Source organism: Perca flavescens, chromosome 8 (assembly GCF_004354835.1).
Source record: "Perca flavescens isolate YP-PL-M2 chromosome 8, PFLA_1.0, whole genome shotgun sequence".
Taxonomy (NCBI): domain Eukaryota; kingdom Metazoa; phylum Chordata; class Actinopteri; order Perciformes; family Percidae; genus Perca; species Perca flavescens.
This window is the reverse complement of record NC_041338.1, coordinates 1,502,253-1,518,938: the sequence shown is the minus strand read 5'-3', so window position 1 is coordinate 1,518,938 and position 16,686 is coordinate 1,502,253. Positions and strand designations below refer to the sequence as shown.

The following is a 16,686-nucleotide window of genomic DNA, read 5'->3' as shown; positions in this document are numbered from 1 at the left end:
ACATATGAAATTTACGTGCCAACATATTTGCCTGTCCATATAATTTACAACACTGGCGCTGTATGTCCTCATCATCACAAAAATCATCCCTAATAATGTGGCCCAAATATTTTTTTTAGTAACTACATTTAGCTCTTGCCCTGTCAAATAAAAAGACGGAAAGCATAGCTTCCCGTCCTCCTTAGTTCTGACAATCATTACAACACTCTTTTTTGCATTGAATTTGATGTCATACTGTAGTCCATAGTTTGAACAGACACTAAGCAGTTATTGTAGGCCAGCACTATAAGGAGACATAACAATGAAATCATCTGCATACATCAGATGATTAATACGCCTATCTCCCACCATACAACCAGTTTTACACACTTCTAATGTCCTAGAAAGATCATCCATATACAAATTAAAAAGAACAGGCGACAATATTCCACCTTGTCTAACCCCGTTGGTAACTGGGAAAGGATCTGATGTAATCTTGCCCCATCTAGCTTGCATTGTTTGATGGGAGTACCAATAAGGCAAGATACGTATTAGGTACGGAGGGACCCCTCGCTCTCGTAATTTAATAAACAGTTTACCGTGATTAACACGGTCAAAAGCTTTGGATGCATATGAGAATAATGTAGACATAGTAATATAAAAACTATAGCACTGCAAGGATAAAGTTTTTTAAAAAAAGACAGCATTAAATATGGGCATTATAAGGGAATAAAGTAGACAGTAGAATAGAAACAAATCAACAGTCAATATTAGAGGTTTGAAGTCATAGGGTTACAGCCATTAGGTATTTTAGTTTGTGTGTAAAAAGAGGGAGGCACACTCTGTGGAAATTAATGTCCACTTTGGGAATATCCATTCCATCTATCTATCTTGAAACAGCAGGTAAAGAAGCTACCCACTCTTCTCACAACTTGTTCTACATGGCCCCGACAGAGGGCGTTTTGTCCTCCCCCAAATTCCACTTGAGATCATCAGACTGAATATAAAAAGACTGTATGAACAACACCTCTGCGTTTACCTAGGGTAATGTGTGATTTAATTCGCAAAATGCTCTCTGTTCATACTGAGGCAAAAACCATTATTCTTCTCAGCACTTTCAGACAATAACCTCCGCCCGACGGTGCAACACCGGTGTGCAAAACTTGCACCCCCAACGCATTTTGATGACGCAATCACCAACGAGCCACAACAACAAAAACAACAACAGAACTCAGCTGTTCGGCAGCTAGCTAACTAGCTGGCCTGGTTACTGTTATTAATGTTCCTTGCAGCTTTATTTAAATTTGGGATTTGTATCAGTTGCTTTACAGCTACTAATACGTTCGGATACAACGCAAGTTATTTACAATCCGCATCAACGCGCTGCCATTAGGTTCATTTTAAACTCCTTTGTCTCATGTGTGCTAACGTTAGCTAGCTTCTAGCAGGTTAGCCTTTTAACTGAGGACAGGGGGGGAGCCCGTTCAACCAAAAGGTAAAGACGCGACTTTTGTCTCGATAATGGTGCAAAATAACACCAATTTAGCCTTTTATGGGCAGAAGCTGAAAGTCTGAAGAGCAATTATCAGCAGAGGAATAGGAAATAACGGAGCTAGCAGACCCCGAGTCATGTTACAAACCGATGTGTCACTTTACGAAATTGTAATTTAATACCGCGATAAAAGGTGAGCATGTGGAACTTATAGCACATCATTACGTGTACGGTTTTTTTTTTTTTTTCAACGAGGCGATTTTAGAAGTACTAAAGTTACAATAACTGTCGTGGGAATTGGCTCGTTGGTTGACTTCCTGTAAATTACAGGAGAACCGAGTACAATCTTCACCCTACCGCGTTAGCACACAGGCCTTTAAAGGGGAAAGCCACCCGATTCAATAATTTACAGACTATATAATTGACAGAGTAGCGCTCTATATACGAGAAGCAGTCCTCAGGACACTACTAACAGGACAGGATTGTTTTTGCTGCTGCTGCTATACATACACACACACACACACGTTCAAAACATTTGACATACAAGTGTTTTGTCAAGATGTTCATTATATTATATATTTCTTGACCTTTTAGAGTTGGTTCTCACAGCTCGCTTTAACAACGCACAAGGTTGTGCCACAAGACAGTTGCTAGCTAACTTAACGTCACTACAAGATATGGTTACCTAATGCTAACGTTATCCCAGTAAGACCACTCAAAAGGTGCAGCTAAAGTTAATAGTATTACCACCATGCTATTACGTTGCGTGCTTTATTAATGTAAGCTGCGTCACTGCATTTTGGATTTATTAACACATGCATGCACCAAAGTAACATCCTCTACTGTCTCTGAAACAAAGAGCCTTTGGTATAATCGCATCAACAGGCCACACTCAGAGTTTGTGATCTTGCACCCGAGATAAAAAAACAACCTTTGAACTTGATCCATTTGAAGAGTTTACCAGTTTAAGCTGAACCGCAAAGTAATCCTCAATATGTGGAAATACATTTCAAATGTAATTAAAAAAAACAAAGTCACCATTTTTGTCCACGCATATGTGCCGTATTTTACGTATCTAAATGAAGCAGTACTTTTATGGTTAGTTCTTCTTTTGGTAGAAGTGGTCCAAATTCCAAAACATTCACTGGGTTGTCCAGGTAGACCAGCAATTATGTGAATTCTGATTAGGGTTTAATTCAATATGATAATTTATCATCTTTCAGTGGATGAAATCATATATTGAGATACTGTGATACACAATGATGTCATCCAACTTGTATGTGGTAATAACAACAGAGTTTCTGCAGGGTCTTAAAAAGTCTGCAATTTTAAAATCAAAATTTTAGGCCTTAAAAAGTCTTAAATTCACTGAAGTATCATGTTGTAGTTCTTAGATAATTTTAAACAGGTCTTATTTTCCCTACCTCTGATGCTGATTGAAATGTTCCCGTTGCGCTTTACAATGTTCTTTTTTTATTCAGTGGTCTTGTAGTTCTTTCAGCCTTAAATTTCATTCATAATGGTCTTAAAAAGTCTTAAATTTGACGTGGTGAAACCTGCAACCTACCAACCCAGAAAAATGTGATTGTGAAATATTTTGAGGGAATGTAATTTGAAGATAGCTCTTTTGTTCTTACATAACACTTTACATTACCACTCAGTTCACTGTGATTAGCAAACTGGAAAGATTCCACTTCCCTGGTCTTTAAACTCCATGACCCAGAATGCAATAGTGCATACAGCTCAGGACCGCATAATAATGTATAAAGATCCACTTGGAAACCAAATGTTGGTTAAAACAAAATGTGAGTAGTGTTTTCCAACAGCAGTGTGCACATTTTTTTCATCCATTCATTCAGCTTTATTGTGCAACTCCTGCGTGTCTACACCCATGAATTCTTCTTATGGTGTAGTTAAATTATTATACAAACGATTGCCTTAATCTGATTAGTCTGTATTTGTGTGGGTGCATGCATGTAAACAAAGTCAGTGTATAGCGATATTTTATCTCTATGATTTAGCTTGATTCATTCTGCACTAAACTTCTCATTAAAATGAGAAAACACTCAATAGTTTTCATTTGTCAAGTATTTAATTCACACAGGAGTATACAGAAATAGGCTTTACCATGTGGTTATGTCATATAGACCATTTATTGAATTAGCAGAAAACATGCTATACCGTGATATATATAGTTATTAGAATATGTAATTGCCTTTATCAGGATAGAATATTTTGGCCATATCGCCCAGCCCTAATTATGGTGATATTCTCCTGTCAGTGTCATCAGGCAAGTTGCTGTAAGTAGAGCTGGGTATCGTTTAAAAGTTTTCAATACCGGTACCGTTACCAATACCGTGACATTGATACGGGTTCCTGAACGATATTTTTTCAGATGCTAATCTTACAAAATCCAATCCAAAAAAAAAAGTACAACATTATGGCACAGCCAGCCTCTGTGTAACGTAGAGTTGTACTTGTGTGTCTCTAGGCCGTGTAACATTAGACTAGGGCTGCAACAACGAATCGATAAAATTCGATTACTAAAAAAATTGGCAACGAATTTAATTATCAATTCGTTGTGTCGCGCAACTATAAGCCAACCTAGTCGCGGAGATAAAAAAAAATTGAGTTGAGCGCAGAGAGGAGCAGCGCGGAGCGAAAGAAAAAAAAAGAGCAGAGCGGGGGTAGAGGAAATACGGAGAAAGACCGGAGAGACCCGTAACGTTGTTCTGAAACACTCGGCGGAGGCAGAAAAATCAGTACGACCTAATATAAGTCATCCAAGGTGTGGGAGCATTTCACTAAATAAATCAGAAACGTGTTAATTGCAAGATAAGCAAAAGCGACACGGCATGGCACGGGCGCACCACGGTGATGAGTCAGCACCTAAAACGTAAACATGTTGGAGTCCTTGATGAGGAGGAAGGGAGTTCAACAGCAGGGTAAAGTCACTACACTATCCTCCTTCTGTTCCGGTCTGAAGGGAGGAACGTACCGTCCCTCCAGGAGCTCTTCTGGTGCTGCTGTTTACTCGTTATCCAGCTGACTAGCATGACAAGCTAGCGTTAGCTCGGTAATAACAGTAATAAAGCAGGGGGGGTATAGTTTGCAAGACTAAAGACACGGTTTTATTCACTCGCCTTTTTTGGCCCATTAATTTTTCAATCTGTTATGTATATTATGTGCTTTGTCCCATATCAGTTATTGTCGACAAATATAATAGTGTGTGGTGTATAAACAAACTTAACTTGCACTTACTACAATGATGGTAATAATTGAATGAATAAGTGTGTCTGTCAGTCTGTCTTTCTGTCTGTCTGTGTGTCTTGTCTGTATCTGCTATTTGGGTTACTTACCTTTAAACAACTATTAACTAAAACAATAAGTATGTATGTATTGAGTTTATGTAAATTAATGCTTTTTTTTTAAATCCGATTCATCGATTAATCGAAAAAATAATCGACACCTACCTTGTTTGGTCCATTTTAATTGAATAAAAAAACGAATTGCATTCACCGTATCCACCGAACTAAAGGTGTGAAAGCGCCCTTAATCCTTAGGTATGAAATTTGGTTTTGAATGACGAGACATTTTTCAATACTCCATTTTATAAAGGTAATTCGGTCAGTGCCTAAAAAGTATTGAATTCGGTACCCAGAACACCCAATGAGTAGGATTTATTTATTTCTCCCTGTTACCTTGAACAACTTGGAAAGAAAAAGGAAGCAAAAAAGTCAACACTTTCAATTCTTTTCTGTCTGTTTCTTTTCTCTATCCCCAAGACTATCCCAGACCAGACATGTTTATGGCAAAGCCAGACCACAAGACCACCCGGTGGAGATTCTGACCTCCACCAATGACCGCCAGTATTATTTTCATCATCTGTCGTCATGTCGCCGCCAAAGAGACCCCTGGTCCCTGTGAGCAGCCGGCGGAAAGCAGTGGACGACTACTTCCCTTTCAACTTGCTGCCCGTAGAGTGCCAGCTGCACATCCTGTCCTTTTTGAACGAGGTGGATAAGTGCAGCTGTGCTTTGGTCTGCGTGAGCTGGAGCTGCATCGTCCGCTCATGGAAGCTGTGGCGGGTGGCGGACTATTCCCGCCGCGGCGTCTTCCACCTGGGCCGGGAAGGGCTGCTGGTTTCCAACCGGGAGTTTGAGAGGTGGAAGTCCTGGGTGCACCATTACACCCATCACCTGATCTCGCGGCGGGCCAGCCTGCTCACGCTGAAGGCCAGCTTCGACCTGGGCGACCGCTGCAACAAGTGGTGCGAACTGCTGAGTCACCTGCTGGACAACGTCCACTGCAGAGACCTGAGTCACCTGGACCTCAACTGGACGTTCACTCTGCTGGAGCCGCTGGACCTCAGGGTCAACTCAGGCTCCAGCTCGCACCAGGACAGCATTACCAAGATGGACCAGGTAACTTGTTTTGACTGATTTTAGTTCAAGTTCTGCCAGGCAGACTCACAAGTCCTGATTGCAACAAGCAGTATCTGTGTTTTCATTTGGTTCTGTACTGATTAGCTTACCACCTCCATTAACCACCATTAAAACCAGTAGGGACAATAATAGGGCTACAACCAACGATTGTTTAATTGTCAATTAGTCTGTAGATTATTTTCTCGATAAAGTTGTATGGTCTATATACATAATAACAACGGCACGTGACAAATTGCTGCATAAAAATGTCGAAAAAATTTGGGACAGTTGAACGTTTAGGCACCAGCACCGTTTTTAAAATTATCGCTTTAGAACCGCTATTGGGAAAAACCCAAACCATACCCAACCCTACTCTAGTCCTCTTTCACTCACTCTACCACACACTCCCCACACACACACACATGCCGGTCCTGCTATTCTTTTAAAGAGATCCACACACACACACACACCAACAAGCAAGTAAAAACTTCGTAGGCCACGGAGAAAGCTCCGCTTGGAGCCTCCGCAGAAGCATAAATCAGCCTTAAGGTTGCGACTCCCAAAGTTCCTGGGAGGATGCAAAGCACAGCAGAGGCCTGACCAAGGAAAAACATGTGGCATGAAACCAAAAAGTTAATCAGACCTTTTTTTTTTTTTTTTTTTTTTTTTTTTTTTTTTTTTACAGCAGACGTTTTTTACAGCAGAGAGTTTGTCTTAGCTGCTGGACTACTGCCATCGTTAATTTTATTAGTTCCACGTGTGTGCTTTTTCCCCCTGCTTTTTCGAGTCAAAATGTCTGCTGCAAATAAGAGCTATGAATCTGATTCCCCTGGTAACAATAAAGAAGCAAGAGTGCCGTGATGCTAGCGAGGCTCTCAATTTTTATTCAGACAGCACAATAACATGTACTGTACAACACGGACACCCACATCAGTCATCAAAGTCCATCTGGCAACTTGCATTGTTTTATTTGTCCAGAAATACTGCATGTAGGGCTGCAACTAACGTTTATTTTCATCATGGATCAATCTGACCATTATTGTCCAGATGATTAATCGTTTAGTCTATAAAATGTCAGAAAATGTCTTTAACTGTCTTGTTTTGTTTATAACCCAAATATGTTTAGTTTAATATGACATAAAACCTCGATATTTATGAAACCTCCATATTTGAGTCCAAAAACAGCATTTTCTGCCAATTTAGAATAATAATATTTTTGAAAAATAACGAAATTAATAAAAGATAAAAATAAAAGTTACTTTAAAAATGAATCGATTATCAATAGTTGCCGATTATTCATCTATCAGTCGACAATCAAACTTAGAAATGTGTGCGAAAAAGGGTCACGTGACCGGCTGGACAAGATGGCAGCTTAGGATATTCGCTCCTGCCCGACTCTCCCTTCTTGACTAATTTATCCCATTAAGTTTGACTTCCTCAGCACCTCAACTGTGTACAGCTTCTAGGAGTAGGAATGGCCGACTCTGTGAGGAGAAACCATACAAGTGGAGCCTCTGCGAAGACAAATAAAGGGCAACGCGGTGGCGAGCTCAGCGCCATTACAGATGCACTGATGGAGAAACAGATGGAATTTTTTGAATCTCGCTTCTCGCAGCTGAATGAGTTGGCCAAGGGCACAGACAGTAAGCTGGATGCCATACGAACTGAATTGGCAGCGCTCTCAGGGAGTATTGGCTTAATTAAAGCTGAAATGTTGACCATAAAAGTTGCCGTTGAAGACAACTCAAAGGCCGTAGTGAACCACGCGGCAGCCTTAAGTAGTCTTGAACTTAAAATGGCGGACATGGAAGACAGGAGCCGGTGTTGCAACGCATTATCGGTTTGAAAGAGGGGACCGAGGGCTCGAACAGTACACAACTGTACAGTTCCTGACACGAGCTCTGCCTGAGTGGTTCCCGTCCCTACAGACCGAGCAGCTGGAAATCATGCGGGCTCATCGGATTTACAGTGGCCGTTCAGCCGGGGACAGACCTCGCACTCTTATTTTCAACACCCTTTGTTACTCGTCCCGCCAGGCTGTTCTCCGAGCCGCAAAGAAGGAACAGGTCATTATTGACGGCAAAACTGTGAGGTTTGCTGCAGACTACAGTAACCATACGATCAAACGGCGACAAGCTTTTGGCCCAGCGATGGACACTGCAAGGAAGAGAGGCATCGAATTTTTTCTACTGTACCCGGCGAGCCTGAAGATTAAAAAACGGATTGGACTACCGTGTGTTCAACCATCCCTGCGAAGCTGAGGACTTCCTTAACTCCCGGGCCGATGTCGACGCGGGAGAACAACCGACGGGGTCCAGAGGCAGGCGCAGCCGAAGCCCGTAGCCGCAGCTCCTCGGATGCGGAGGGTTGACCTCTACCAAGTGCTGTTTTAATGTGGAGCTCTGTCTACGATTTCTCAAGATAGACTCAAAGGTTTTTCTGCACTGTACGAGCGGTCCGTTATCGGACTAATATAGCAGATTTTGGACCTTTTTTCGGGTATCTCAGCTTTACCGAGGTTTATACGCCTATCTTCGCCTTTTGATTTGGGCCACAGTCTACGCGGACTCAGTTCTTTTTCACGGCTGGTCATACTGGATGATTTTTTTTTTTCCTCTGCCGCCTGACTTTTAATTTTTTATATTTTCCTGATGGTGATGTTCTCTGGTACAAGGTAACATACAAGACTTTCATTCATTGTATTTGGGTTAATTTGTCCTATTCGCCCATATGTTCAGTCTTTAATTAGTATGATGTAGCTAGCTGACTGGGTAATTTTTCTTTTAACGGTTTTACCTCATACAAAGATTAAAGCGCATTCCCTGTATACCGCTACATCACCTAGCTGCAACAGCTGGACTTTACTGCACTAGAATGATTTGTTAATTTTTCTTTCTTTATAATGCGCCCTTAAATGCGCTGTATGTTGGGCTTTTGCCATGGCGATATTAAAATAACGGCTTTTATTTTTGCATTTGTAATAGCCTAAATTCTAAGTCGGCATACTTAGCATTATCATTTCTCAGCTGACTTGTACAACGCTACCATAGTTTATTTATTTTTGGCATTATCAATTTTTTTTGCTATTCTGAATGTGGCTCCTTGCAGCCTTTAATAGTTTGATATAGCCTAGGTCCCTGTTGTTATTGTCATGAGTAATGGGATAATATGTTACTGATTCTATTTGTTGGAAACTGGGGGAGGGGCGGGCGGTATACTCCAACTATAGCTGCCCGTTCTCCACCCATGGTCATGGAACTTAGTATATATGGAGGGTTCATTGTTGGAGCTTGTTCTAGCTCCTTGGGGTTAGGAATGTGTGTTTTTTATTATCATTATTATTATTATTATTCGCCTTTAGGTTTTATCCTTTTTTTTTTTTTTTTTTTTTTTTTTTTTTTTTTGGGTGGGGTGGGGGGACCCTGGTGGGCTGGAATGGTTACCCTTTATTGGTTATGTCTGTTGGTCACAGGGCTGTTCTCAGTATTACTCAATGCTCTGGTTGGGACAAAGGTCTAAATTATGTCAGAACTTAACATTCTAAGTTGGAATGCTGGGTTAGCACATTAGGGTTGTTACGGAAGAAGAAAGTTGACATCGCATTATTACAAGAAACACATCTCTTGAGTGGGGATGTCAGGCGCCTGGCCAATAAGTTTTATCACGTTATAGCATCTTCCTCATCTCTTACAAAGACCAAGGGTGTAGCTATAGTAGCCAGAAGAAATCTTAAATTCAGACTGCAGGACTTTGGCCAAAGCTGAACATAATGGCAAGAAAATCGCTTTCTTATCTGCATACGCACCAAATTGTTATGATAGGAGTTTTTATAGTGACATGACTAGCATTATGCTCGAGTTAACTGAATATCTATTCATAGTTGGAGGGGATTTTAATCCAGTTTGGAATCCGACTGAAGATAGGTCTGGTGGCTCGGAGACTAGGGACCAGGAATTAGCGTCCTCTGCGTTACGGGCTTGGGCAAATGGCCTTGGGCTCACAGATTTGTGGCGCATAAACAACCCATCTGTGAAGGATTACACCTTTTTTTCTGCGCGTCACAAGTCCTCCTCTAGAATAGACTATTTATTTGCGTCCCCAAAGCTCTTCCAAGACTTACAACGTGTTAATTTACTACCTATAGCCCTCTCTGATCATAAAGCCGTATTTTGTACTGTGGTGGTTAGCTGTATGTCTTCTCGGGCACCGCGATGGCGTTTCAACACCACCGTGCTGAAGCAGGAGGGATTTAAGGAACAGTTTGTGGAGAAACTCAGAGAGTTTTTAGATTTTAATGTCGGCTCGGTTGACGACCCTAGGATACTGTGGGATTCAATCAAGGGTTTCGTTAGGAGTAATGCTACATTATTTGCCTCTAATCAACGTAAAGCTCGACAATCTAAATTACAAGAACTGGAAAATACCTATGCCACTTTAGAATACGCTTTATCGGCCAATTATTCAGACGACATAGCTATGCAACATAAAGTGGTCAAGAAAGAAATTAACCAGGCAACGGTATTATTTTCACGGATCTAGACCCAGCAATCTTTTGGCCATGAAAATTAGATCGAATGAACAATTCTCGGACATTCCCCTCAATTAAATTACAGACTGGAGCTGTCACCACTGACCCTGCTCAAATTAATGATATTTTTCGTAGTTTTTACTCTAATCTTTACAAATCTGAGGTTTCCTTCGACAAGAACAAATGTGGAGACTTTGTAGCTCATTTGAACATGCCCCGTCTTGCTGATGATGACGCAAATGATTTGGCCAGGCCGATCTCACTTGAAGAGCTCAAGGCTGCTGTACAAAGCATGCAACAGTGCAAATCCCCTGGCCTTGACGGTATACCGCCAGACCTATACTTAGCCTTCTGGGACCTCCTAGGCCCACTGCTTTTTGCTATGATAAATTTGTCAGTAGAGAAGGGCACTTTTTCTAGAGATGTGAATATTGCAGTCATTTCCTTACTTCTTAAGAAACACAAAGACTCGACTGAATGTGGTAACTATAGGCCCCTCAGTCTTCTGAATGCTGACATTAAAATCTATGCCAAGGTACTCTCCCGTCGCCTGCAGTTTTATATTCCATCACTGGTGCACTGTGACCAGACTGGCTTCATTAGGTCACGCCTAGCCTCTGATAATGTCCAACGGCTGCTACATGTGATTGATGCTTCGATGGACGTTAAGGCTCCGTTGATGCAATGAAGGCGTTCGACCGCCTTGAATGGTCCTTTTTGTGGTCAGTTTTGGAGGTGATGGGCTTTGGAGAGGGCTTCATAAAATTAATTAAGGTGCTATACGCAAACCCCTCAGCGATGGTGCTTACAGGTAATTTCTGCTCCACTTTATTCCCGATATCGAGATCCTCTCGCCAGGGTTGTCCTTTAAGCCCAAGCCTCTTTGCGCTCTCACTCGAACCCTTGGCACAGATGATTCGACTTTCATCAGTTATAAAACCATCACTGTTAAAAGCACACAACATCATCTGGCACTTTATGCTGATGATGTCTTGGTCTTCCTTGAAGACCCTCTACATTCTACCCCTCACCTTTTAACGATATTGGATGAGTTTGGAGCGCTTTCAGGTTTTAAAGTTAATTGGTCAAAATCGGCTTTACTGCCTCTGAATGAGGCAGCTAAGACAACTGCTTTACCTGCGATTATTCCATTTGTTAAACAGTTTAGGTACCTAGGTATTGATATATTCCCCTCTCTGAATCGCATTGTTAAACACAATTATACTGACGTGCTGAATGCGGCTCTGGCTGACTTGGAAAGATGGGCGAGTTTGCCTAATTCGCTACAAGCTCGAATTTCCCGCTCTCTCCCCCTTCTGGTTACTGGGAGAAGCTGCAAGCTGCGGTTTCCAAATTTATTTGGAAAGGAAAATGTCCACGTGTGAAAACTTCCACTGCTCAGCGTGACAGATTGAGCGGGGGCTTAGCAGTTCCAAACTTTAAATGGTTCTACTGGGCTTTCACCCTTCGACCGCTTGTCACCTGGTTTGATCCCCAGTCGGTGGTTTCCTGGCGAGCGATGGAAGAGAAGATGGTGCACCCTTGGTCTTTGGCAGATGTGCTATTTGCGAACTTTTCTGTTAGGCAGTGTCAGCTACGATTTGGTCCGATCATTTCTCATCTTGTTGAGGTTTGGCGCTCGGTGGAAAGGTATTGTAACTCTTCCTGCAGATGGCATCTTTATTCACCCATTTTAAAGAACAACGGTTTGTTGATGGGGGGCATTCACCTTTTAGGGGACGTTTTTGATTTAAACGGGCTGTGCTCCTTTCTAGCCCTAAAGGAAGATTTTAACCTACCAGGCACATCCTTCTTTTTTTTACCTACAACTTAGAGCAGCTGCACATGGCGTACCGTGGCAGCACCCCCTGCCTGTACACCCGCTTCACGAGCTGTTCATTGCTAAAAGTGACTCACGGGGCATGGTATCCACTCCATATCAATACATAAGGGAAGCCTCACACCGGACACTTCCACTAGACAGAGTATGGAGGAGGGATTTCCCAGGGCTAGAGCCAGATTTTGACTGGAGCAGGGTATGGAATAATGTCAAATTGGCTTCTAGAAATCCAGACCACGAGCAGATCCACTATAATTTTGTCCATAGGACTTATTTGACCCCTCGTAAGCTGTGCCTGATGAAAATGATTGGTGACGCTTCATGCACATTGTGTTCACTGAAGACCATGGGCACGTTTCTTCACATGTTTTGGGAGTGCCCCCCTGTTGCACGGTTCTGGCAAAATGTTGCCTCAGAACTGTCGACATTTGTCTCGGGGACAGTATTAGCGACAATACCAGTTCTGTTACTGAATGACACTTCTTCACTACAGATTTCTAAATGTCAGAAAAGGATAGTCCTTGCCGGGCTCACGGCTGCAAAGAAAATGGTGGCGGTACACACTTTGACCATTTAAGCAATGGCTTCTGACCTTTCTAGACATAGTTTATATGGAACTTTCAACCGCTCGTATCAATGGTGCTAGACAGGTGAATATAGATATGTGGCTTTTAATAGCAGAGACGTTAAAAGGCCGACTGCGATTACAGCTGCCAGCCCACGGGGTCCTGGGGAGGGTGGGTTGATATTGTTTTAAGTGTACAGCTTTTATTTCATTTTAACTCATTAATGTAATTTTTGTTTTTATTTAATTTATATGTATATGTGTGTATGTATGTATATGTGTATATGTATATATGTGTGTATATTATATATATATATATATATATATATATATATATATATATAATATACACACATATATACATATACACATATACATATGTAATCATCATTGCGATATATATATATATATATATATATATATATATATATATTTTTTTTTTTTTTTTTTTGGGAAGGAGAGGGGGGGGGTGTTACATGTATGTTCTGTTACTTGTAACATACTGTTGGTTGTGTATGTGTGTTGAATAAAAACATTTGATCACAAAAAAAGAAATGTGTGCGAAAAAGCAGTTCATGTTATTGATAGGTATTTCAACAGAATTTGGCAACTTGGCTCATTTTGTTACTTCCCCAGTATTGCTATCGGTTGATTTAAAAACTGCAATCAATTTACATGTTGTAATATGTTCTTGTCCATACTAACATGTTGAGTATTATACAGTGTGCCTGTTTGGTAGGGCTGCACAATGTATTGTTTTTTGTAATCATCATTGCGATATCATCTGGTGCAATAAACTCATCAGGAAATGCTGCGACATATCGCAAAAGACACTCAGATTTTAGTTGAAAGAAAATATCAGCAGAAAGCTGCACTTTAAAATGTAACTGTCACTGTTTTTTAGTGGTGCCTTTTATATTCAATTCACTGTTCAATTTGTTCAATAACATGATGTTTGAAATGATTTCCTTTCATTAATTAAATTCAACAAGCAGTTTGTTGTATTTTAGCAGAATACTGAAAGCAACAGAACTGAGAACACTTTAATACAAGTTTATTTAGTAATATTGTTATTGCGATATTCAACAACGTTATCACATACTTTTCTCATATCTTACTGTTTGTGTATGATTTGATTTGACAGGTGACCAGTTTCCAGGAGCTGCTGACCAAACTGACCCACAGCTGCCCACGCATCTCCAAGATGCGGTTACACTTTGACTGGTCAGATGTGTCTGTGTCGCTGCTCAACCAGTTCCAGCAGCTGCGAGTCCTGGAGCTCAAATACTTCTGGGTCTTTAAAGGAGTGACTCCCACGACGCTGCAAGCCCTAACCAAATCCCTGCCTAACCTGAAGTCTCTGACTCTACAAATCCTGGTTCCGCTGAGGAACCTGGGCATCTCGTACACTCTGGAGTCCCAGTCTCTGGAGTTCCTGGACGTGTCGCCCAGCCGAGGCTTGGTCTTCTCCTGTCTGAAGCTGCCGGCCCTGCGCGAGCTCCGAGCCAAGAAGATCGTCCGCGGCATCACACTGGACCGGAGGACCAGGCTACGGATCCAGAGCCGCTGGCCCTGTCTGTACCACGTCCTCCGGGCGGGGACGCCCAAGCTCCAGGCCCTCAACAATGAGAGGCTACTCCCCACGTGGAGAGAGGAGAGCTATGGAGAGCTGTCTGCCATCCTGGAACAGTCCTGTTACTGTGTTCAGCATCTAGACAGCTGGCTTTGGTAGACAACTGCAGGGTTTCCACCCCAAAAAAAGAAAGTTGTTTAGCCAGGTGGCATGAGCCTTTATTCGACGAGGGCCCGGCTGGTGCCAGTCCTAGACTGATGGCAGCATTAATGTAGAGCCCAATAGTTTCTTAAAAAAATATCTTAAAATACATTAAAAAAACATTCCTAGTGGCATATGCCTGGTGGGGGGCAACTTAGGCCCGGTGGGCCACCAGGCTTGCAACACACTGGGGGAAACCCTGACTGTGTGACTTGAAATGATGTACCATCCATCGGTGGATATGGAGCCCACTGCAGTTCTAGGGAAGACCCGCCCTTCAGTAGCATTCACGCGCCACAATTGGCCAAACGTCCACGCTCGCGCAAAGTAACGGAACCCGATTTGTTCAGGTCCTATCCCCTGACCAATCGGCTATCCTAACCTTAACTACTGGAAGCCAATGCCTAACCTCAACTAATCGGCCATCTTGATAGGGCGGGACTTGCCTGGAACTGCTGTGGGATCCATAAAAACGAATCTTTTACACACACCATGTGTGTCCCTGTTTAAACAAACTGTTCTCAGAGGGACACATAGTTGCACACAAGAAAAACACGTTTTCAAGTGAAATCAAAGGACTGCAAGTTTTTTTATTTTATTTTTTATTTTTTTGGATACAATTCTTAAACAGGAAGCTGCTGTTATAGTTGGAAACACTTTCCCAAGACAATGATACACAGCATGTCTACAACTGTTTTATTTAGTTTGCCCGTCATCTCCCAAAAACTAAAGGTGCTTCAGGCTGATTGCCCTGTTGACACCATTAACTACAACTCTGCCTAAGCCATGTGTCCATGTATTGTGAAAAAGACGAGCAGAAGACAGAGTGTAATGGCGACTTAGAGATGTGGAGAATGCCTTTTAAACGTTGCCTGTTCGAAGAAAAAACTGATGGAACAATATTCTGCACCGTTTCCTTCTGACAGCTGAGAAATGGAATCAGTGTTTTTGCATTTATCTTTCTAATCAGTAGAGGTCCTTATTGTCAAAGATTTTGCCATGGAGACTTCTCTCCCAAAGGTCTTTCAACAGAAACTTGTGCACTAGTGTAACATTGTCTCTTACACCAATGGATTCTGATCATTTCACTCCAGTACCTGTGCTCATGTGTTGTACGAGTAGCAGATGTGTGCTTGAGGGTATTTATGCTCTTCAGAATAAATCAATGTATATGTGAGATTTGGTTGATGTCAGGAAAGATTCGTCACAAAGAACTGTATTCAATCTTAATTGTCTTTGTGTGTGTGTGTGTGTGTGTGTGTGTGTGTGTGTGTGTGTGTGTGTGTGTGTGTGTGTGTGTGTTGCGTGTAAACCAGTCCCTGCTTTGTGTGCAGGCATGGTCTTGGAATTTTACAGAGAAACAGGAATCATTTTACAGATCCCAGAACTATGTTTTCTATGGAAAAATCCAACACACACCTCAATGTGGGAATAGAAGGCCTTAACATTTAGACAGATGTTGTAACATCTGGTCCATACCACGTTTTTCACACAATAATACGTAATAAATTGAATTTTATGGAGTCCAAGAGAACATTGTTCTAAGTAAGCACCAGGGAATTGTTTCTGTTTTTTTTTTTTTGCTTTTGTTAACTCTGACGAAATGAATGGAGTTTACTACTTTTTGTCTAATGCATGAAGCCAAAAAGCTCTCACAAGTGTCATGAACATCATTTCACCCCTAACAGGCCATTTAATAATAATAATAATAATAATAATAATAATAATAATAATGTGGAATTTGGCCTCGCTTGGACACTCCTCCACCTGGCTCCAGTCTCCCTGGGAGGATGATTTGCCAGTTGTTGCGCCATCTTATTGTTTCAATATGGTCGGGTTGGTTTGATCCCCTGGATCCTGCAACAGGAACATCTGTTCTCAGTACAAGCAACCACCGCCGCACCCAGCTCAGGCCCTCTTTTTCTACAGTGTTCAAATTCTGCCTGTTTTTCTCCCTGTGTTTCCTCTCCTGAGGTTAGGTGTGTGTGTGTGTGTGTGTGTGTGTGTGTGTGTGTGTGTGTGTGTGTGTGTGTGTGTGTGTGTGTGTGTGTGTGTGTGTGCGTGCGCGCGCGCGCGCGCGCGTG

General features: G+C 41.9%; 1 protein-coding gene across 4 annotated transcripts; it reads left to right on the top strand.

Moving 5' to 3' along the window:
* The first annotated feature begins 1,192 nt into the window (after nucleotides 1-1,192).
* On the top strand, nucleotides 1,193-15,784 carry si:dkey-12e7.1 (uncharacterized). Of its 4 annotated transcripts, none has more exons than XM_028586407.1 (3): nucleotides 1,193-1,474; nucleotides 5,257-5,895; nucleotides 13,973-15,784. In XM_028586407.1, exons 2-3 carry the CDS (start codon nucleotides 5,365-5,367, stop codon nucleotides 14,558-14,560), a joined length of 1,119 nt encoding a protein of 372 aa, XP_028442208.1. In that variant the 5' UTR covers nucleotides 1,193-1,474; nucleotides 5,257-5,364; the 3' UTR covers nucleotides 14,561-15,784. The 4 variants fall into 4 exon arrangements, with proteins under 4 accessions (XP_028442208.1, XP_028442206.1, XP_028442205.1 ...); XM_028586405.1 differs by having other exon boundaries at nucleotides 1,193-1,664; XM_028586404.1 differs by having other exon boundaries at nucleotides 1,193-3,276.
* Nucleotides 15,785-16,686: the final 902 nt, after the last annotated feature.

Bases quoted from the DNA above. Each gene is read 5' to 3' on its own strand.
- si:dkey-12e7.1 (XM_028586407.1), top strand. From the start codon at position 5,365: ATGTCGCCGCCAAAGAGACCCCTGGTCCCTGTGAGCAGCCGGCGGAAA. The intron at 5,896-13,972 runs GTAACTTGTTTT...TTGATTTGACAG, and splicing joins GCATTACCAAGATGGACCAG to GTGACCAGTTTCCAGGAGCT.